General features: G+C 38.0%; 2 protein-coding genes across 2 annotated transcripts in view; one reads left to right on the top strand and one right to left on the bottom strand.

Annotated features, from left to right (window-relative positions):
• The first annotated feature begins 3,065 nt into the window (after positions 1 to 3,065).
• Smp_123330 (hypothetical protein) lies at positions 3,066 to 6,137 on the top strand. Its single transcript, XM_018797991.1, has 2 exons — positions 3,066 to 3,320; positions 3,952 to 6,137. Exon 2 carries the CDS (start codon positions 3,977 to 3,979, stop codon positions 5,765 to 5,767), a length of 1,791 nt encoding a protein of 596 aa, XP_018652977.1. The 5' UTR covers positions 3,066 to 3,320; positions 3,952 to 3,976; the 3' UTR covers positions 5,768 to 6,137.
• Positions 6,138 to 9,932: 3,795 nt separating this feature from the next.
• The window catches only part of Smp_123320 (putative helicase), a 45,813-nt gene continuing 32,342 nt past the window's right edge, over positions 9,933 to 23,403 (bottom strand). Inside the window, exons 17-22 of the mRNA XM_018797990.1 lie at positions 22,267 to 22,454; positions 20,530 to 20,752; positions 18,195 to 18,306; positions 16,311 to 16,405; positions 14,240 to 14,308; positions 9,933 to 12,401 (exon numbers count right to left, since the gene is read on the bottom strand). Coding sequence (XP_018652976.1) covers positions 12,229 to 12,401; positions 14,240 to 14,308; positions 16,311 to 16,405; positions 18,195 to 18,306; positions 20,530 to 20,752; positions 22,267 to 22,454 — 860 coding nt within the window. The 3' untranslated portion in view covers positions 9,933 to 12,228. The remainder of the gene's footprint in view (positions 12,402 to 14,239; positions 14,309 to 16,310; positions 16,406 to 18,194; positions 18,307 to 20,529; positions 20,753 to 22,266; positions 22,455 to 23,403) is intronic.

The raw sequence follows: 23,403 nt of genomic DNA, 5'->3' as shown, positions 1-23,403 counted from the left end.
TGTCACGATCTTGGTATTGTTTCGGTAACACGAGATCGTCAACAGATACATTTTACTACAACCTTCAATTGACTTCCAATATTTGGCCTACGGAAGGACCTAACCTAGTAATTGGCACGTAGTTTCACTGTAGTGGTGATCAAAATCAACCGCGACTCCACGCCTACTCCACAGTCTTCAAAGTAGCATAGTACTTTAATACGTCAAAAAGTAATCCACGTTAGATGGCGACCGCGAGATGTGACTTCGGAGTTAGCTAAGATTTGTCACACCGCTCCTGCCTAACTCGAGTAGGCCTCTAATCACTCCACAGAGATCATCAATGTTGATAGTCTACAACAGTTTTTATGACACACACACGATCTGCAGTTAGTGGAATTTGTCATCAGAAATGGACTGCCTGAAGAGGTTTCAGGGGCACACATCACGGAAGTAATAAAACTAGATAAATGGGTTGGAGGCGAGACCCAACAATGAAGAATCTTGAAGTTAGTAATCGGGAATTTCGAGGGAAGAGACGTTATATTGAATAACATACACAAAACTCATAATTCAAATATTCGTATTTGGCCAGATTGGCCGTTTGAGGATCGAATCAAGTGGAAGAATGCTCTTACGGAGTTAAGAACTCGAAAGCTAAATGGCGAAACGAACCTTGCGATTAAGGGTTTTCGGGTGGTCACGTCTTGGAAGCCAATGCTCCTGAGACCTGTATGAGTAGGACATATGGTTCCCAGAACGCCTTAAATGTGTGCTACACGTATGTCCGTAGTCTTCGAAACAAAATATGTGAGCTAAATTTTCGGTGGATGAAGTAAGTCTCGATATAATTTTAGTCACATAAACTTGGCTCACCGTAGATATAGACAGTTGTCCCATCATTACAGGCTACACCTATATCAGAAATGATAGAGTTATAAGTCGCATGGGAGGATGCATAATGTTATATGTTGAGGATAACTTTTGCATACAATCGATCATGTCGGAGGCGCATGTTAGTGGTACATGTGAGGTAGCATGTTGTACGATTAGGTCTAGAAACGGGATAGTGACTATAGGAGGAATATATCGTAGTCCGTGTTGTCTAGCTGACGACTTTATCTTAAGATACATCTGTTCTTGGAGTAAGGTAGAATGTTGTCTCATCATTTTAGAGTTCAACGCACCACATATGAACTGGGTAGAGCTCACAGCTTCAAGGGGAGGGGTTTCGATAGCGACCTCTATCAACAGTTATTCAGTGCGCACTTGTACAATGTATCGTAAAACCGACACATATTGACTTGGAACATAATCCGTCATTGATAGACCTTGTCCTCACTCACCACTGTGAAGAGGTTGTCGACATTCAACACCTTCCCTTACTGATGAATAGTGACCACGTCGTACTTTCCTTTAAGTTCCAGAGACATGGTATAGAATTTGCATCTGCTCCACCCCGTCCTAATATCTGGAGAACTAATGTTCCGGCAATCAGATACTGTGCTATCTCGATTGGCTGGTCGGTCGATGCTGATGGATCGATCGAAGACAAGTGGAATAAGTTTAAGGCTACATTCGAGTCCGTAACACAACCGTTTATCCCATGGTCAACACGTAAGCCATCACATTACCCTCTATGTATTAATAAAGAAACACAGAAGTTGCCGAAGCGTAAACAATACTTCTGGGACTTATTCTTGCCAATAGGACAGGCATCATTTAAGTGCTGAAATTTATATAAAATGACCGTGGCTAAATCCTCTACCACTTACGAACGACAGCTGGCATATGATATCCGTACTTGTCCGAAACAATTGTTTTCGTACGTTAAACGGCGAACAAAACGTAGTGATGATATTTCCCCACTTCAGATTTACTATCTGAATCCGATCTATCGAAAGCGGAGACATTTGCAAACTATTTTAGTGAAGTCTACTCTACATGTAGTGTTACAACTATTTGTCCCATATACAACGAGATACCAACTAGGATCTGTACACGTGACTGAGGAAATTGTTCTTCCATTGATAACTAATCTCAAACCTTGTAAGATGTCGGGCCCCGATGGGTTACATTCACGTTTGCTGTCATCGCTTGCGGACATTATTTCAAGACCACTCGCGACGCTCTTCAACATGTCTCTTTCATTCGCTCAACTAACTAGAGAGTGGAAAGACGCTATATTTAGTCCTATATTTAAGAATAGTCAGAGACGGATCGTATCTAACTACTGGCCTGTCAGCCTGGCCAACATAGTCGTTAAGTTACTTGGAAGGGTAATTCTGGCTAAGCTTCTGAGTCACATAGATTCGTCTAATCTGTTAACTCCCGAGCAACATGTGTTTCGTAACAAGCGTTCATACTTAACTAACTTACTTACTACGAGAGAGGATTGGACAGCAGCCCGAGATAACGGCCTGTCTGTGGATGTGATATTCATAGATTTTAGCAAAGCGTTCGATAAAGTTTCACACTTAGGTCTTATGCAGAAGCTCTCGAGCTTTGGAATAACAGGTGCTGTACAGGAATGGATAGGAAGCTTCTTATGTGACCGCAGACAGAGAGTGTAGGTCGATGTAACGCTATACGGATGGGAGCCGGTTAAAAGTGGTGTACCTGAAGGCACCATTTTAGTCCCTTTACTTTTCCTTCTCTATGTCAATGAATTACCTCTATTACTTAAGTCGTCGACATTGTTTGCGGATGATGTCAAGATCTGGAGAGCAATAAGAAGCGAGATTGATCGTTGTCATCTCCAAGCTGATATAAACAAATTAGTTAGATGGGTTCATGATTGGCGCTGGGATGTTAATTCCAGGAAGAGCGTGCTCATGAAAATTTATGGACGAACCAATCAGATTTTGGTGCGAGATTCATTCATTCATTTGGCTAAATACCATTTTGGCATTATATTTGATGTCAGTTCGTGATGAAAACATTAAACATAATTTCTAACCCTAGAGTTTAATTATAAATCTTAATCCTAGTTCCTTGCACTAATTTATAACCTTCAACTAACCCTAGTAAGTAGATGACATTTTCAAGGTTATTTCAGCGTTGCTCAAAGGTCGTCCATAAATTGTGGTCTCACTGCTGGACCTTCACTGGAAGGCGATCTGTCAGGATTAACACAGGTTCATCAACCTTCTATCTTTATTACTGAAGACTAAGGATGGCTGAAGTCAAATCAATCTTGAAATTGTCTTGATTTGACCGCTTCTGGAAAACTTACAAATTTCAGAGGTGACGCACCAATCCTTTTACGACACTTCGACCTTCAAGTGCTCAGCAGCCTTCTTCATTGAACGATGCCACTGAATTGTTGCCTGACAAAGTCTGTAAGTTTTTCGTGGTGATGAACTTTGGCTTTTTGGTGCTATAAAAAAATGTCAATAATAAATTTATAGGTAGATATTACAATGACCAGCCATGTCATTGTGTTTAATATCAATTGTTATGTATTATTACATAAGAGCTAGATGTTCCCAATCACATTATTATGTGGAAAATTTTATCAGTTTTGAGGAAATGCGGCAGAAACCTTCGGAATTCTCCCTGGTCAGGGGTTTTTCCTCACAATTTCAAGTTATTCGGGGGAAATCCCTTAAATATTTGGGGAAATTTCGGGTTTTTCCCAATATTTCCACAGACTGGGAAAACTACGAACTGTCATGACTGGGGAAATCCCCAAAATAAGGAGATTGGATCATACACTAGTTTGGGGTAACTTGATTTGAAAATCTGCAACATAAGTTGATAGTGCGAAAACATAGACTACTTTCGTGATAAAAATGGGGATATTGTATTCTCAAGTTTACCCTCCTATAGTATTAGGTTTAATTTAAATTAAATTTAATTGTCAATTGGCAGTTTGGTAATTTACAAAACTAGTAATTTCGCGTGTTTTTTTTGAAGTTTAACACCTATTTAGCCACTCATTTTAAGTTGTGACTATTATTCTGCTTATAGGGATTCTCTTCTTACTGACCTACGAATGTATCTTGCTGCTGTACAAAACTCTTCAGTCTCTTTTTGGTCTGTACTATATGATAAGAATGCGTTTGGACCGTCATTGTCAAATACAGACATCCGTAACTTGGAGATTCCTGATTCTCCTTCCTTGACTTACAAGCCTCAAATGACAGTGACGTGTTCGCTACGATCGATTCAGTGGGATCCCCGGTCATGTAAGCTAGCTGTTATTGACCACTCTGGTTCTGCTATTTTCTTTCGACGTCTGTATGCTGGCAAAAATCTTGTGTACGATCAAAACACATCAGATATAACTACTTTCAGTTTGCTATCACATAATTTCACAGCAACTTGCATAGCTTTTCCGCAAAGATCAGGAAGATATATAGCCGTTGGAACTAGTGCTGGCCCAATAAATTTATACAAATGCCAAAAACAAATCTCGTTTCGTTCGCAGTTACGCGTCAGTAATATCAGTCCTGAAAGTTCATCTTCCAACGAAATGCAGCCTAGGTGTGTCAGCTGGATTTTAAATGACCGTGTTGTTGCTTCTGGATATAGTAATGGATCTATTGTCTTATTCTTAGCTGCGTCTAGTACGCCTACAGGTGAATGTGAGAATTTCATATTACCATTTCCTTCATATACCAACAACAGTAGTCTTTCTACGCCTGCATGTAATACTCTTAAAACTTCTAGACTAGACAATACTTTATTATGTTGTGGTTATTCTGATGGTTCTATTATTTTATGGAATTTACATTGGCCTATTATTGGGGATACACACAAGTTAATTTTGAATCACTGGGACCCTAAATCTTTTCTATCCACTTCGATAAAAATGAATAGCTGTGAATACTGCGTGGATATAGCTTTTTCATCTGATCAACTACTTTTTAGTGCAGGAGCACCGGATATGAATTTACGTATGTGGAATACGTCTCCATCTTGCTTAAAACCAATGAAGACGTTGTCACCGGTTGATGAGCAACATGGATATTTAAGTGTTGATGTCGCCTCGAACACAAACATCCTTGCAACTGGCTTAGCAAATGGTAATATTTGGTTTTATAATATACTTGATTTTACTTCACCTATCCGATGTATTTCCTCAGGATCGGATGTTCCAATATGTTTGCTTTCATTCTCTTTTACTTATCAGAATAGTGACGAAGTTAGGTTTAGTTCCCCAAAATCTAATTGGCCTGAAAGTTTACAAGACGAGAACCTTGATGCGAGATCGCACGGGAATTCAACTTCAGTTCAAAGCACTGTAACAGACACACTATTGATTTCTTCAAGACAACCACTTCATGAAGTAAATAATGTTATAACTAAATGTCAGCCTGATACATGGGCATCATTATTTCGTGAGTTTTCCGTACCAGACATTTCACTGCATTCAAATTCCAGTATGTTTGCATCATCTGACCAATGTTCTGTAAAATCAAGTTGGTCAGAAGTGAATATAGATAATGTAAAGAAAACTGTGTCGTTAAGACCAGAATCTAACGTAGATGTTAATTTAAACAAAAATCAACAATTAAAATCATCAGATTATCACAGTATTAAAGATACTTTAAATATCAACTCAGTTAATGTAACAAATGAGTGGTTAGACCAATATTTCAATGTTCGACTCCGATCTATGATGTCTGAATTGAACTGGTCTCATAACGAATTATTATTTAAATTTACTAAACTAGAATGGAAAGTTGACCAAATGTGTGAAGAGTTTCGTAATGTTATTACGCAAATGAAACATGAAAATAACTTGCTTCGATTTGCGTTGAATCAACGTTCACAATTTTAAAAATACCTTAACTTTCTACTGTCCATTCTTCTGTTTAATCTTGTAATTATCCTGTATGTTTATAGGATTTCGTTTGTTAACCATATAATAATGTTGATAAGTGGGTATATTCTTGTAGTCTTTTCATCGTACATATAATCTTAACTGGTTATAGTGTGGGCTACAAAAGTGAATATGTTGGCTTTGGAGTTTGATACATAATGTACCAAATGGACCACATTTCGTTAATTCTCGTGTTATCAATTATTAGTTAAAAATATGGAACGGAAAGTGAATTATCGAACTCTTTATCTGTATCAGCTCTTCTTTTTACAATTACTTCATTTCCATAATAACAATATAAGTTTCTGTAAAGCATTACTCATATCACTTTATAACAATGAACAGAGTAGGCGTCAGATTTCTCTAAAAAGAATATATTGTATCTTAGTACTTGCTGTCTTTTAAATTGTATTATTTACAGTTTAAAAGTTACTGAAGAGCTTCTATCATCATTCCTAGGCTGTACTGCTACAGTATAATTCGGAAGTAACGAAGTTTCCAATATATGGTGGGCGTGGCTAACTATTCTTCTTCTGATTGTTGTTCTATGTCTTCGTTTCTCTCAAATAAGCATTTGCTTTCTGGATTGTGGTGAATGCACTATAAATTTGCAGATATGCAACGGAGCTGACACGTCGAGAACCTCCCACATAAAGGCCGTGCTGCTTCCCGTGGTCTCACTTGCGTATGCATAGCATTGAGCCCTAGGGCAGAACTAGCTCTGTTGGACTGGATCCCAGTAGACAATCGTCTGTGCGCTGTCCGACTAAACGGAGCAGTAAGGACTTGGAAAGATAGGGACACTCTTCGTTGTCTCTGCCTACTCTCCCACTGACTGCAGCTCAGATGACGTAAAAGATGAGTTTTACAGAAAGCTTTCCGACCTTCTCCGAAAAGCTAGGCGCTCTGATGTAGTAATAGTGGCTGGTGACTTTAATACTCAAGTAGGTAAACTAAGCGAAAGACACCTGGGTGGATCTTATGGTGTCGTGGCTCAAAAAACAGATAATGGTGATCGTCTGTTGCAACTATGCTCAGATAACCGTCTGTTTCTTGCAAATACTAACTCTAAGCACAAGGAAAAATATCTTTTGACATGGTGACCCCCGAGTTCGTCCCAACGTTGAACCCAACTAGATCACATCGCTATCAGCCACCGATGGAGGGGCTCGATAGAAGACTGTCGCTCATTCTGAAGCACATGCTTAGATTCAGATCATGCTCTAGTGCGAGCACGTATTGTCTGCGTCTTACTGAACATAGGAAAGACACTGCAAGGAAACCTCTTAGGGTTCTACTTAATGTCAGCCATGCTAAGAATATATTTCAGCAACAACTAAAAAAACAGTAAGGGAGCCACGTAAGTTGTGCGTGGAAGAACATCCGAAATGCTGTGGAAACAGCAGTGATATCTGCTAGTATGGCAAACCACAAGGTTAGGAGAAAAACTGGATCTCAGCAGCATCTACCGCACTAATGGATGCTCGAAAACTCATCCCATCTGGCTCTGAACATAAAGAAGAGCGGAGTCAGCTTAAGCGCAGGCTGATAAGAAGCCTACGCAATGATCGCGAACAGTAGTGGGTAGCGAAAGCAAGAGAGATGGAAAAGGCAGCGGTAATAGGTAAAAGCAGACAACTATTCAGACTTGTTAAGGAAACCGGTATTAGGAACCCAACTGTCAGCGAAACTATCTCGGAAAATGATGGACATATCATTCATTCCCAATCCAAGAGATTAGATCGATGGGCAGACCACATTAGGAATCAGTTCAACTGGCCTTTAGCCACATTTCGGTTTCCCACGATCCCCAATCGACCTGAATGGCAAGTTAATGTAAGTCCACCAACTCTTTATGAAGTTGAAAAAGCTATAAGAAATCTAAAGTGTGGGAAAGCAGCAGGCTCTGACAGGTTTACCCCTGAGATTTTTAAGGATGGTGGTCCAGTATTAGCAGCGAGATTGACTGTCTTAAGTAGAATTTATAAGAAAGGACAAAAGTCCTCTTGTGGCAACCACAGAGGAGTCAGTTTGACTAATATAGTGTCTAAAATATTACCTTCATTAATAATTCGACGCCTAACCAAAACTCGTGAAGGGCAGACTAGAGAAAACCAGGCTGGTTTTCGAACTGGACGTGGTTGTATAGACCAGATATTCACTCTACGACGGGTCCTAGAACCTAGATACACATTCAGACGTCCCACAATAGTAGTATTTCTCGACATTAAGGCGGCATTTGACTTCGTTGATCGTGAAGTTCTGTGACAGTGTTTGTCACTGAAAGGAGTACCAAAGAAGTACATTAACCTTATAAGGGCTCTCTACTCGAACACAACTGGTCGAATTAGAGCCTATGGCGAACTGTCATCAGAATTGATTACCTCAGGTGGTGCTCGTCAGGGCTGTCTACTCTTATTTAACTTAGTCGTTGACATGTTTTTAGAGATAACACTTTTATCATCTAAATCTCCAGGAGTTGAACTTTTACCGTGAGACTCACTTGTTGACTTAAAATACGCCGATGATATAGTTCTATTTGGTGAAGCCGCTGACAAAATGCAATCTTCTGACCACTATAAACAACAATGCAGGCATGTTCGGGACGCGATTCTCCCCCTCGAAATGCAATATGTTACTTCAGGCTTGGGTTGCATCGGCACCTGAACTAATGATAGGGAGTGAAGTGGTTGAGCGTGTTGACCGCTTCACTTATCTTGTGAGTCTCATCAGCCCTTGTGGTCTGGTGTGTAACGAAATCTCAGCACGGATATAGAAGGCTCGCCTAGATTTCTCCAAATTGCATCATTTATGGCGTAGGCGAAATATCCGTCTACCAACCAAAGGACGGGTTTACTGTGCAGCAGTCCGTTCCGTCCTACTTTATGGCTGTGAAACATGGCCGGTAAGAGTAGAGGATATTCGATCATAGGTGTCTTCGAAGCATTGCTCGTATATCCTGGGACCACCGTATAAGTAATGTAGTTGTTAGGGAACGGGTACTAGGTAAGGATGGAAATCGATTGATGAAGTAGTGATACTTCATCAGTTGAGATGGCTGGGACACGTGTGACGTATGACCAACCACCGAATGCCCCGACGTGCAATGTTTTATGGTGTAGGCGTAGGTTGTAAGAAAGCTAGGGGCGGTCAGACCAAAACGTGGCACAAATCCATGAAGTCACTGACAAGTGGACTGAACCATGTTGGTAGGTGTAGACTACCTGGTTGGGATCCGCGAAATGATTACAACCGATTGTTAGAGACCTTGAATGACATGGCTCAAAATCGTTTGCAATGGCGAAGGTGCATCCACTCTTTGTGTTCTGCCGAATTCTAATCTTCTGAATTCTGCATGTCCGTATCCTTTTTCTCCTTCCAAATTTATTTCACTGTGTTATACTCCTTGAATGACATCTGCAAACCCTAATCTTTCGGTTTACTGCTTATACTTTCACTACTTCCACCACTATGATATTTGAATGGACAACTGCATCTCTGCTAATGTGGTATGGCAACTCGAACTGATGTACGTACGTACGAAGTTCTACGTTGTGACTGTGTCCTACTTCGGTTTGACCGACCGGGAAATACTCCGCTCTCCATCTTGAAAAGTTCCCACATGGCCTTGCGTATATAGCCTCTGTCAGGGAAGTCCTACTCACTGCCTTCTCGCACCACGGGTGTTGTTTACGAAATTGAGAGGACGAAAAGCGAATGTCCGGCGCTTTAACCGGGTTGGTGAACACTCTTCATGTTGACCTAGGGGAGTTAGAAAACCCTGATTCTAAACCAATAGTGCACATGGGCTCCAGTATCCTGAGAGAACAAATGGCGTATGAACCAACCGTTAGTCACCACCTGTTTCGGTTTGGGCACCCCGGCAGTATCACAGCCCTCACACAAATCAAATGAGATTTGTGTGGCGCATATGTATCTGCTGCCCCTTTGTACCAATATTTATGTGTTTAAATAAATAAATAAACTGGTTTAATGTGCCACCTTTCAATCTTGACAAATCGGAATGAGTTCTCAGATTTAGCTGATATTCAGATGAGAACATATCCTCCTCATCTTGTTGATTTATTACCAAGTATATTTTTCTTAAAAAGATGACTGAATTCGTTTAAATACACCACTTTATTAATGTATACAAATGGTTAATATACAGTATTAATGAAAATCTAAATGGGAAGTGATATGCTTTTAGAAAAATAATCTTAATAACAACAACAACAAAAAGAAGTAGGCATGAAATATTACATTATGTTGTAGTCAGATTCAGGAAGACAGATGCGCTTTTTTATACTTTGCCAAATCCATGATGCAGACAGTTGAAAACAATTCTGAAAGTAAGGGAGTAAATAACAACTTGGTAGGCTGTTTTTTCATAGTTGAAATCATGAGTCAATTGAAGCTAGACCACCATGGAAAACCTGGAAGCACTGGACGGCCGTTTCGTCCTATTGCGGGACTCTTCAGCAGTGCGCATCCACGACCTCGCCTCGCGAGATCCAAACTCAGGACCTATCAGTCACGCGCAAGAGCACTTAACCGATGCTGATGTTAAAAACTGAATAGTGACTAATGTTCTATTCTGGTTGAATGTTAGTCACATGGACTCCAGATTTATAGAATAATGTGAGGTAACGAACATAAAATAAAATCTGGTCATTTAGACATAACGCTTTTAAATAATCTACAACATATTTTTGAATCAAATACGTTATTTGCTCATACATTAAATAGGTATGAGTCTAAGCACAGCATGCGTAACCTGTCTGGTAAATATGCGTACTGAGATCTGGAAGGATTTCTATTACGAAATTTGATATATGTGAACCGTATCTCTTCTCAACGTACTGTCTATTTGTGGCAAAACATTGCATCTCCGATTTCGTCATAAACATCCCTCAAAGTCGCCAGAAGTCTGGCGAGATATCGTACTAGCAGAACCGAGGAATGAAGGAGGACTTTTTTTTATTCCGTACAGCATGTCTTTTTCAACTTTTGGTCAAAAGTCGACAACGTTGGATGACGTTTGTGTACACATCTTCCTTAATTTTAAATGTTTTTCTAGAAAATCATATGTGCAAATAACTCCCGAATTCAGTTTATTAATAATCATAGGAACAGTAAATTGTACAATAAATTAGAAAGCCCAAGCGACCACATGTCTGACAGTTGGTCATAACTAGTACCTTTAATTATGAAGTTGATGAATTTATTGAACAGACTATCCATGTAAATGTATCGGTCCTAAATCAACTGCTTATTAAATAACAAATGTAACTGTAGTATAAAAAGCACTCACCTCTTTATCGATCGGTTTCAACTTCGGATTTAATTTACCTGTGTAAATAATATGTGTGACAGATGAGTCTAGATTAGATGCTACAACACCATCATAAGTGAACTAGATTAATCAATAATGATAATAATATTGAGTTAAAGGAAGGCCGAAAGCTCTCTTCATCGATAAAAATTAGATTGACATTGTATCACTTGTTCATTTCAAAAAAGAGGCTAATATTTGGTTTATTTCCTATCATTAATGGTATTCAATAATAAATTTCGACTATTCTCTGTTGGGATAAACAGAGACTTAGCCAATACCTCGAGACTATCGACAGTTACAAGTTTGATCTTATTTTTGAATTGTAAATACAATTAAGATACGGGGTGCATTTCATCCTAACTGAGACTTATTAGTTGAATGTTCTTGATGTTCATACTGAAACTGGAAATCAGTACCTATCGCTTAAAGGGCATCCTAAACTTCATTGCTAACCACAATTAAGAAATATAATCTGGAATTTTCATGGAAAGACGACAGTTCAATCGTATAAGCATTTTAATTTAGATTAGTAGTTCTAATCGAATCCGATATCACCTAAGGAAATTCATATAGGCAGACAGTATTTATGGATAGAGTGTGAGTTAACAGCTTAGTTATGTAAATAAACAACTGTTTCCCACTAAAAGTACACATCTATTTACAAAATATTACTATGAAGGAATTTGTACAAGTTTTAGGATTTTAATCGTTTAAATAGCGAATTGATTTAATCTAGACCATCACTGAGAATCAAAAAGCATCGGAGAGTTGTTTCATCCTAATGTGAAGCTCCTCATCAGTGCACACCCACAATTTCTTAGGGGATTGAATTCAGGTGTTTCGGTATAGTGTGCGAAAGCCCAACTTGTAGGCTAATTGTGTAAGTATCTAACTCCAATCGATTCACAATGTTGCATAACCTTCATCTATTACCTTCAATGGATAACTGTCTCACACTCGAGATAGTTGGACTCCACTGGGTTTGATTTTCGGATATAGGGTTGTAAAGGCGCTCTGTCAAGGAGTGCTATACTAAGACAAAACAATCATTCATAGCTTGCTAGTACATGGAATAATTTAATTAACATTTAAATAATGAACAAGTAAAAGGATATGCAATAATCATTCGTTTTAATTTCTTCACATCATCATTATCATCATTACTATTGTCATTGTTATCAACTGGAAAACTGTCAATATAGAATGATTTGCCCGTAAATAAATTATACAAATAGTTGGCTGGTTGCATAGTTTCTGTAAAACAAAATAGACAATGATCAAATCATATGAATATATGTATCTAGATTAATAGATTTTTTAAAAAAAATCGACTGGATTAGCTACTATTATGGAGTGTGCTACTGATGTTCACAGATATAAGTAGTATGTGGCACTATACGAAAGTAAGATGCATGGCAGAAGGTTGAGAAGATGGAAGAGAAGACAACGAAAACAGAGGATGATTAGTGTGGAAATGAAGAAACAATCAAGTCTAAGACAATTAATTGACATTTTGTAAATGAAGTATTTACTGTGTGGTTTTTAGACTTTACCAAGATATTTTGTAATGTTATGTTGAAATACATTCGGTTGTGATGGAGTTTTGTTCTTTGAACTGGATGGTTTGGTCGTGGAGCTTTCATCGTTCATCTGAAAGACATTGTCAGAACAAACTTCATCCAGCGCAGAAAACAAAACTCCATAAAAATTATCCACCTGAGCTACTGTCGGGGATGTTAGATCCCCAGAACTCACTTGATAAATGTGTTATTTTTGTAATTTTATTTTAAAAATTTGAATTTCTTGTTTTCGCACCAAAAGCGCTCGTTTTCACCATCATGTCGTATTTCCCACTTGGGAGGATCTTCAACGCTATTGATTTGTTGTATCTTTTAGTATGCTATTCTCTAACGCTTCTCAAGGACAATTTTATGCTCTATGTATACGTTTGACTTGTACCTATTGTGATTGATTGTGCCTCTTGAGGAATATATTAACCCACTTCGGAATTGGACTTCTCACTCTAGTAAGTGGGGCTGGGACGAGTCAGAATAGCTAGCTTATTGGTCTTTGGTCACAGAGTCTTTGTTCGTTCTCAGATTAGGGAACTCGTAATCGCTTCAAACATAACAGCGACAAATCTTCTACACATTCGGTTGTCCCCACTGATGTTCCCGTTTATTGCATTTGGTGTTGCTGCCAACCAGGAGGCGAAGATTTTGTTCTGCAGACGCCGTTACGTTGATCAAGAAAATAAAGACTTAGAATTTATATGAAAACAAAAAATGAATGCACTGACGCCATCACGAACGATTGTGAGCCTTCTCATAGTTTCGAAGCATGGAATTGCAGTAATCACATGGATCCTAACCAGGTATTCTGCGCTAATCTAATTGGCTAAGTCTAATAGTCAATAACTTCGAGAACTGATGCCATATATTAGTTTGGATGCTTCTAGATCTCTTCCAACCTATTCTTGTGTTACATCTAGAGCTTTGATTCTTGCTATGCCGCGTACTACTAGACTATTTGAACGATCGAACTCGCAACGTCGCAAGAGAGAAGATTAGTAAGTAGGAATTTTATTCCCCAAACAGTGTCAAATATAGTACAAAAATCTCATGTATTTATAGTTTTTTGGCTGAAAGTAAATCATCATTTCGGACAGTCAATAGGCACATAAGGGGTCCTTATTATTCATCCAATAGGGAACCTACACGTCGACATTCCAAAATGTTCCCCTAGCGGTGATTGGATGGAATATCTTCGGCTCTTTCTGGGCTTCTTGAGTTTGCCAACGAGTCATCCTTACACTTGCCCTAGTCTTCGTTACATGTCAAGACAATCAACGGATGAGGATATTATATACATGTCCCAACCACATCGATTGATAAAGATTCGGTCCCTCGATAACTGACTTGCTATATTTACATAGTACTCTGCATCTAACCTTAGGACTGTTAACTTGATGGTACAAAAATATACAAATAGGAAACCCCAGTTGATCCCGTAATCTGAGGTTAACTGGACAGTAAAGAAAACTTGACGAGAATAAAGAAGTTACACAATAAACAAAAAAAATTTTCACTAACCCAGATTTTGGTTAGAATCAATTATATTTTGTGATGAGGAGATTTTTCGTTTCATAGACCTCAAATGTTCTATTTTAAAAACCAAAAAGAAAAGAGAAAACTACTGTTATATAATATCCCCCGGTGAATTATGAATGGTAACTTTTAGGTCTATTTATGGATCAATGTAATATGCTTATTTCCTATTGTACAATTATTACGTAACTAAACTATTCATAGTCGTGTTTCTCTTATCATTAGCTTTATTTTGATCTTTGATTTATTATCATACGATTCTTGAGTTATAATCAGTTTATTGATTACTTTGGTTTGTATAAAAACTCAGTATGTTTGTAAATAATGATTCATATTGTCGAGGCTGTTATTTGTGTTCTGGACTTAACGGGCTGGGCTAGGCAGATAGGAAGGGCCGAATAGCACTCAAGGCTGCTCGTACGATTTTATGCATCACTGCTCTGATCGATAAGCACTCCTCTCTCATTGGCACGAACGCAACTATACGTTATAACAACTACACAGTAAATGATGCTAACCAGTTTATAATTAGCAATATGAAAAGTGAAAGGAAAAAATCTACTATCTAATCAAAAATAATATAGTGACCGTGGAGATTATAAGCTACTACTGATAGAAAAGTTCATAAGTTACCGACCCAATCTCACTTGATGGAGAAGCCCTGGAAGACGTGGAATGTTTCATATACCTGGGAAGCATCATTGATGAACAAGGAAGATTTGATACAGATGTAAAGGCGAAGATTGGCAAAGCAAGGGCGGCATTCCTATAGTTGAAGAACATACTTATTTACTTACGCCTATTACTCTCAATGGAGCATAGGCCACCAACCAGCATTCTCCGACACACTCTGCCCTGGGCCTTCCTTTCTAGTTCTATCCAGTTTTTGTTCATTCTTCTCATATCTGTCTCCATTTCTCGGAGTAATGTGTTCTTTGGTCTTCCTCTTCTCCTTTGGCCTTCAGAATTCCATGTGACGGCTTGTCTTGTGACGCAGTTGGGTGACTTCCTCAATGTGCCTATCCACTTCCAGCGCTTCTTCCTGATTTCTTCCTCCGCTGGAGTCTGGTTTGTTGTCTCCCACAGTAGCTTGTTGCTGATAGTGTCTGGCCAGTTGAAGAACATATGGAACTCAAAACAACTGTCAACCAATATCAAAGTCATAATCCTCAATACGAACGTCAAGAAAGTTCTACTGTATGGAGCTGAAATGTGAAGAACTACTGCAACCACCATCAAAAAGGTACAAGTATTTATAAACAGTTGTCTACACAAGATACTCAATATCTGTCGGTCGGATACCATCAGCAACGGCCTACTATGGGAGAGGACAAACCAACTTCCAGATGAAAAAGAAATTATGAAAAGACGATGGAAGTGGATAGGACACACATTACGGAAATCATCAAACTGTATCATGAGCCAAGCCTTAACTTTAAATCCTGAATAGAAACGGAAAAGAGGAAGGCCAAAGAACACACTGCATCGGGAATTGGAAGTAGACATGAAAAGGATGAATAGCAGCTGGAAACAAGTGGAAAGGATTATCCAGTACAGAGTTGGATGGCGAATTCTGGTAGGGCGGCCTATGCTCCACCACGAGGAGTAACAGGCCTAAGTTATGTTGTCGATGATCTTTAATCTGTATCCTGAACTAGTCTGATTTTGAGAAACTGTGATCATTCAGTTGATAATACATATAAGCTATGACTTCCTTATGAGGAAATGATCTGATCATCCACTTTTTCACATGTAGTAATAATTATCAGCAAGTTTCTGATATGTATTACAGTCATTTCGTACTAGAAATTACCCTACTTCCTAAACATGAACCTCCTCTAATTCATATTGTCTTTGTATCCAAAAAATCTAAAATGTTCATGTAATCATCAAATATAAGGATTCCCATAATAGGACGAAATGGCCGTCCAGTGCTTCCAGGTTTTCCATAGTGGTCTAGCTTTAATTGACTGACGCTTTCAACTATTAAAATACTAAATCTCTACGAAACCCCTTCTGAAAATATAAAACACTTAAAATTATAAAATATATTCACCTTTGGATGATGTAGACCGACATGAAGTGGTAGTAGACATTGTATGGGAATCAAACGAATGATGATTATCCGCATTAACTGGACGATAATAATATCTTTAATTATATGTGTAGTACATATAAATAGTGCATAAAAACTAGTTAAGAAATATAGATTACAACATATTTGTTAACATTGATAGAACTTTTCTAACGAACTAATCGATTATAATGCGTTACTAAGTGTCTGTGTCCAAGTAACTTGATAGTATAATGGATAACGCGATGGCGTTTGAAGTGAAAGGTATTGGGTTCGAGTCCCAGAGTGAACATCAACTCTGAGATACAGGTACATCTAGCTGATGAGTCCCAAATAGGACGAAACGCGCGTCAAACTGGATTCCACTGCAAGCCACTATCCATCTTTGCTTACAATGCTTGTGAATTAAGGAAATATCAAGGCAATACGCACAGTATGCACATATGGCTAATAAGAGACTGACCAGTTGCAGTCCTAAAACATCGATGGGAAGATTCAAACAAACAATACTAAATGAATTGATAGTATATTCTTTAAAAAGAAATATCCTCACAGATAGTGGGATCACTTACAGCTATGATTAGTTTATACATACTTAATTGAGTCATAACTGTGAATAAAACAAATGAACTATTACTCATGTAACTTTTTATGTAAAGGTTAATGTTGCTACCCAGTTGTGAAAGCTGAAATAGTTGAAATGAGATTCGAACCAGTGATCCAACAATGATTGAAGCTGAATGTTTTATTTAATGATCAATTATGCATTTCAAACACAACTATGAATGTATATTTACTCTTGATCCCTGACTAATGAAAAAAGATATGGGAAGATAAGACGGCTAGAGAATCTTGTTTACCCGAATAACCATGCAGCCAAAGATTGAGAAAGTTAACTCTCACTCCGGAAATGCCAATATCTAGTGCTATAACCGGGTTGGGGGAGATGAAAGACTCAACTAGGGGAGTTCGAAAACCCATATTTTAAATCAATGGTGCACATACGCTCCAAAATCCTAAAGGAACAAATGACATATGAATCTATTGTTGGTCACGAGTTACAATGAGGATACATCTCTTAACGTTGCTTGACTACCGTGTGGATTAAACCTCTAGGTCAAATACTCGGAGAGTGGTCTCCAAATAAAACCATCTGCTTCAGTTTGAGCACCTTGTCAGTATCTCAGCTCTTACAGAAATTGTATTTTATTTTATTTAAACACATAAATATTGGTACAAAGGGGCACCAGATATATACGCGCCGCACAAGTCTCATATGATTTGTATGAGGGCTATGATACTGCCCGGGTACCCAAACCGAAGTAGGTGGTTATCTTAGGGAGCCACACCCAAAGCCTTTGACATAAAGATCTGATCCACAAGGCAGTGGAGAATCGTGGAGAGATGTAGTCCCATGGTAGCCGGTGACCAACGATTGATTCATACGCCATTTGTCCCTTCGGGATACTGGAGCCCATGTGCACGATTGGTTTGGAATCAGGGTTTTCCAACTCCCCTAGGTGGACTTTCCGTGTCCACCAACCTGGTAAAAGTGCCAGACATTCGCTTTTCGTTCTCTCAATTTCGTAAACAACACTAGTGGTGCGAGAAGGCAGTGAGTAGGACTTCCGTGGAAGAGGCTATATACTCGTGGCTATGTGAGAGCATTTGGAGAGGGAGAATGGACTCTCCCCACTCTCGGCCGTACCAGGGAATTTGGGGGCTCACAGAAATTGAATGATTTATTGTATAGCACACAAGTATTTTGGTAACCCTTTGTACCGATATTTATGTCTTTAAATAAATAAAGAAAAATTCAATGACAATGTAAGCAGATAAATACAATAATAAAGAAAAAAAGGATACACATATACTGAAATATGATGATGATCAACAAGATGTTTTCTTAATAGTCTTTCAATTTTATACCATGTAAATGCTTGAGTTCCATGTCCTAATCGAGGAATATGAATAGAACCTATAAAATGAAGAAAGGCAAATTCAAAATCTAAAATATTATTAAATGTATCATTTATATTTAAGGTATTTTCAAGTACATGTCAGATTAGTGAACACTTAGTTAAACAGATAAACACATTGGCAAAAAAGGGCCACCAAAATACATATATGCCACACAATAGATCATTCAATTTATGTGTGAGCTGCAATATTGACAAAGTGATCAAACCGAAGCATATTGTTTTTATTAGGAGACCACTCACTGAACCTTTCATCAAGAAGTCTAATCCACAAGGCAGTCGAGTAACGTTAGGAGATACAGTCTCACAGTTGATAGCTCGTGATCAACCATAGGTTCATACATGATCTTTTCTTTCAGGATTCTGGGTTTGGAATTAGAGTTTTACAACTCCCCTACATTGATCCTCCGTACCGACCGCCAATCTGGTTTGAGTTGTCGTTGGAGACTCGCTTTGCGTCCTCTCGATTTCGTAAACAACACCCTTGCTTCCAGAAGAAATTGAGTACGATTTGCCTGTCAGTGGTTATATATTTGTGGTCATATGAGAGTATTTTAAGAGAGTGAACAGACACTCCCTACCCTCGACCGTGCTAGGGCATTTGAGAGCTATTAGACTAGTACAGGGGTTTTGTGGAGTGTTAAGTTTTCGTAGTTTTAAATCATGAACCGATCTTAGCTAGACCACTACTGAGAACCAAAAAGCATTGTACAGATATTTCATCCTTAGATAAGACGCTTGAGAAGTGCACATTCCAAGACCCCACCACCAGAGATCGGAGCCCAGGCCTGTAGGTGTCAAGAGCAAACGCCTAACTAATAGACCACAGTGCCTGCATTCAATGTCGTACATATTTAAATTCACCATTAAACTAGTAACCCGAAAAAGTGTATGTTGATTTTTCAAAATTAATTTTGAAAATAATTTGGCGGGGATAAATACAAGTTAGAAAGCTTAAAATAAAGAACGATAAATTGAAGATGGGATTAAATTTTATGGGGAGACGAAATAGGTATATGGTAGATCACTCGAAATGATTTGGTTTTATCAACTATATGACTAATGTTAATCAGATGTGCTAAGATAGAGTCACGTATCGTTTTCATCCAGCCCTTTCTAAATCATTCAGGGAGATGTTCATTCAATCGAAAGCAATACATAGCTCTGCCTTGGGCACACGTGCTTAACAGTAGTCATTTCGAGTGGTTTATCGTACGTCATCGTCGTTTCCCAATGGGATTCCCACATATAGCATAAGCTGTAGGGACTCGAAACTGTAACCTTAGTTCATCTGTTTAAAAGGAACAATAAATACTGACAAATCACATGATGCACTACTCAGTAATTATTGGAAAAACATTATCCACCAGTTTACATAGAATAGATGAAATATGACTAGCAGTGGAATCTAGGAAGCGTGTTTCGTCCTAATTGGGACCCGTCACATTCCGTTTATTCTATATAAACTTGGGAAGTAATGGTTATTATCGAGGCAATCCGCACAGGATGCACACATGCCAAATAAGACTGATCGAATTTCAGTCAAAATAACAAAAACGAGATAATCAAAATTATTACCAATTAAATTATGTATCGAGTAATGGTATACAAAAGAAAGCACAAAATTAAAAACCCAATCATTGAATATCTTCATTCTGTTATAGGGGGGAATGAACAGTAAACACAATAGTGTAACTCATTTTTGTATTGGTTGTTTGAATCTTCCCATTGATGCTTGAAGTCACAAGCACACTAAACAAATATGGATGGTGATTAGCAGTGGAATCCAGGACGCGCGATCCCTCCTATTTGGGATCCGCCAACTGCTTATAATGTTTGTGACTTAAGACAATATCGTGACAATCTGCGCAGGATGTATATATGCCAATAAGAGACTGATCGATTGTAGTCCTAAACATCAATGGGAAAATCCAAACAAACAATACAAAAACGAATTAAAACTTCACTCATTGCACAAGCTAGTGGCTATCAGAACTCGGCAGCTATGTGGATAAAGTGATGGTGTTTGAAGCAAATGTTACTGGGCTTGAGTCCCGGAGTGAACATCAACTCTAGGATGCAGGTACGTTCAGTTGATGAGTCATAATGAGGACAAAAAGCGAGCCCCAGATTCCACTGCTAGAAACCATACATCTTCGCTAAAAATAGTGTAATGTTATAACGTTAATAATCTATAAATTCAATTCTTCATTATTACTTACACGATTTCAAACGTGCACAAGCCATTCCAAGAGCACATAAACTTTTTTCTAATGAGTTTAGTTGTAAATCTGGAGCTTCACCAGTTGAATGAGTTCTCTTGGAATGTTTTTGAGCAACCAACAGGCCACAAAAGTTATTTAACCAGTGATCATGGACAACCGGTTTAGTGCTATCAACATCATTATTATTGTCATGATGGTTGGTTAAATAATCATGAAAAGTCTACAAATGTCGTTATGTAATGAAAAGAAACAAGATTATAGAAAATTATACAATTAAATTAGAACAACACTATATTTTCGACAGATACTTGATCAGTCTAACCACAATAAGATTCAATAGACACACAGACTAAAGGTTAGAAAATGTTAGTTTATCAAATTTGGTTAGTATTTTTGCCATCTCTCAGAAAGTCCCTGTAAGTTTTCAGAATGCCAACTTCATGACCAATTCTACCACATTTCATTTTTTATGGCCCATACATTGTCCTATCATCGTTTTGCATTTTCGGAGCAAGAAAAGGAACATTGCAAGGGCCTCCAATTTAGTGAGTAGGATGGAAGACTTAGGGAAACGATAGAATGACGTGCTAGAAACTCGTGAACAATCACTGATGAAAGTACAGACCTGTTGTTGAGATACAGAATTACACAAACTTGGTCCTACACGAATGCTTAAGAGCTCAGAAGAGCATTTACAGTACATCTATTTATCCATACATAAATAAATATAACAACTTCGATAGCTCAAGATATTTACTTATAACTGTGTAGTTTGAGATGCATGATATTGTAACTCAGGTATGCAAATTTCTGATGGGATTGAGGTGTATGTAGGTAATGAGAGAGAAACAGATAAGAATATAGATCTCTAATAGTATCATATTCAATAACATAACAAATCGATCCGCATAATTCATTGCAGCAAGTATATATAGTAGATGATAACGATTAAATTACAGTTCTACTTTCCACTAAACTTCGTCATATTTGTACAACTGCCAGTTAGTTTATCACTAAAATGTATTTTGTACAGCCTATTTCCATCACAGCTGTTTCGAGAATGTTATTATTAGCGGAGTTAGAGAGGAATGGTGAGATAAGACAACCCTACTTAGTCCTACAAGTAGAGGGGGCTGTATGCCTTTATTCTGCCTGAAGTCTTTATGCACAGAGACTTCAATATATTAATAAGCTTCTCAGACATTCTCTTCTTTAACAGACAGTTCAAGAGCACAATTTTATTGAATGGATCGATTGCAGCCTCGATGTCAGATGAATCATAACAATTGTTGGCTTGCAGCAAGTGTGGTGGTGATCCGCTAATCGGTAAAGGTTGAAGAGATGATCAATACATACCCAAGAACTGAACGAAAGCCGACCTAGTAGTTGAGAATTAGCGCTTCATGGCTTTTGAACAATCTGAAGAGTATGACAGAAGCTGATAATTTGACCACAAATAGAAGTAGATTTGACCCTCAATAGTTATTGCATAGGTTATCCTGGATATTTTAAAAGGTAGAGATAACAATCATTTCATTCTAAGATTAAGCCAACAAGTTGACATCCAACAGTTTATATTTCAAAATTTTGTTAACAAGACAGTGGATCCCAACTGCTGAGAAGTTACACGCTAAAAATAAAGTTTTTTAAAGCTTCTTGACTTTGATGACTGTCTAGCTTACGTCAGAATGTAGTGTACAATTACAAATCAGATTAATAAATACATAATCTTACTTTAATCTCCTTTTCTGTTGATGATGAGGGTGATGAATTTTCAGAATTCCCAATTGGAACAATTAAACAATCGCCTAAATTTAAGTCATCCATTTGACCAGCTAATTCGTATACATCTTTAATTTGATTATTACTACGTCTACTAAGAGCTCCAAATATTCCACCATGACTCCAATGCCCACTATCATCTGTAGAAAATGTATAAATTGAAGGAAATTTCATAGGTGAGATTGGAAGATTACTATACATGGAATGATATAACCTGTGAAGTGATATATTCAACAAATAAGCAAATTAATGTTATGAAAAAGCAACGTAACAAAATTAGGGATATAATAATCTTGTTCACTGCCAACTAATCCTCATTTGTGGCAACAAACTTAGCCTATCTCTATTTCTCCTGCTGAAATCATCTCTAGAGATCCTTAAAAGTCGGACAATTCAGCTGTCTCGTTATTTTACGCTTTGTTGCCTTATATCATACATATAAAACAGTGGTTTGATACTACCGACCTTTTGGGCAATTTCTCAGGCCTAGTTTATTAACACCGATGTTGGTAGTATGCCAGCGGTTGGAAAAAAGAAGTGACTACTTACATTCGATTTTCTTTTCACAACACAAGAAGTTTATGGTCTTACACAAACAACAATCCTAGTAATTCAATCCGTCAAGTAAACGTTTTTAAAAACATCATTGGCTGATGATATTCGAGCCGATCTGCAATCAATAAAAATATCAACATAAACCTTATTTTCATAGTTGAAATCATGAGTCAATTGAAGCTAGATCAACATAGGAAAACCGGGTTATGTTGATATTTTTATTGATTGGAGATCGGCTCGAATATCATCAGGCAATGGTGTTTTTAAAAACGTTTACTTGACGGATTGAATTACTAGGATTGTTGTTTGTGTAAGACCATAAACTTCTTGTGTTGTGAAAAGAAAATCGAATGTAAGTAGTCACTTCTTTTTTCCAACCGGTGGCATACTACCAACATCGGTGTTAATAAACTAGGCCTGAGAAATTGCCCAAAAGGTCGGTAGTATCAAACCACTGTTTTATATGTATGATATAAGGCAACAAAGCGTAAAATAACGAGACAGCTGAATTGTCCGACTTTTAAGGATCTCTAG

Source organism: Schistosoma mansoni, chromosome 6 (genome assembly GCF_000237925.1).
Source record: "Schistosoma mansoni strain Puerto Rico chromosome 6, complete genome".
NCBI lineage: Eukaryota > Metazoa > Platyhelminthes > Trematoda > Strigeidida > Schistosomatidae > Schistosoma > Schistosoma mansoni.
The sequence above is the reverse complement of the archived record's forward strand: the minus strand, read 5'-3'. Positions and strand labels throughout refer to the sequence as shown.

Bases quoted from the DNA above. Each gene is read 5' to 3' on its own strand.
- Smp_123330 (XM_018797991.1), top strand. From the start codon at position 3,977: ATGTATCTTGCTGCTGTACAAAACTCTTCAGTCTCTTTTTGGTCTGTA.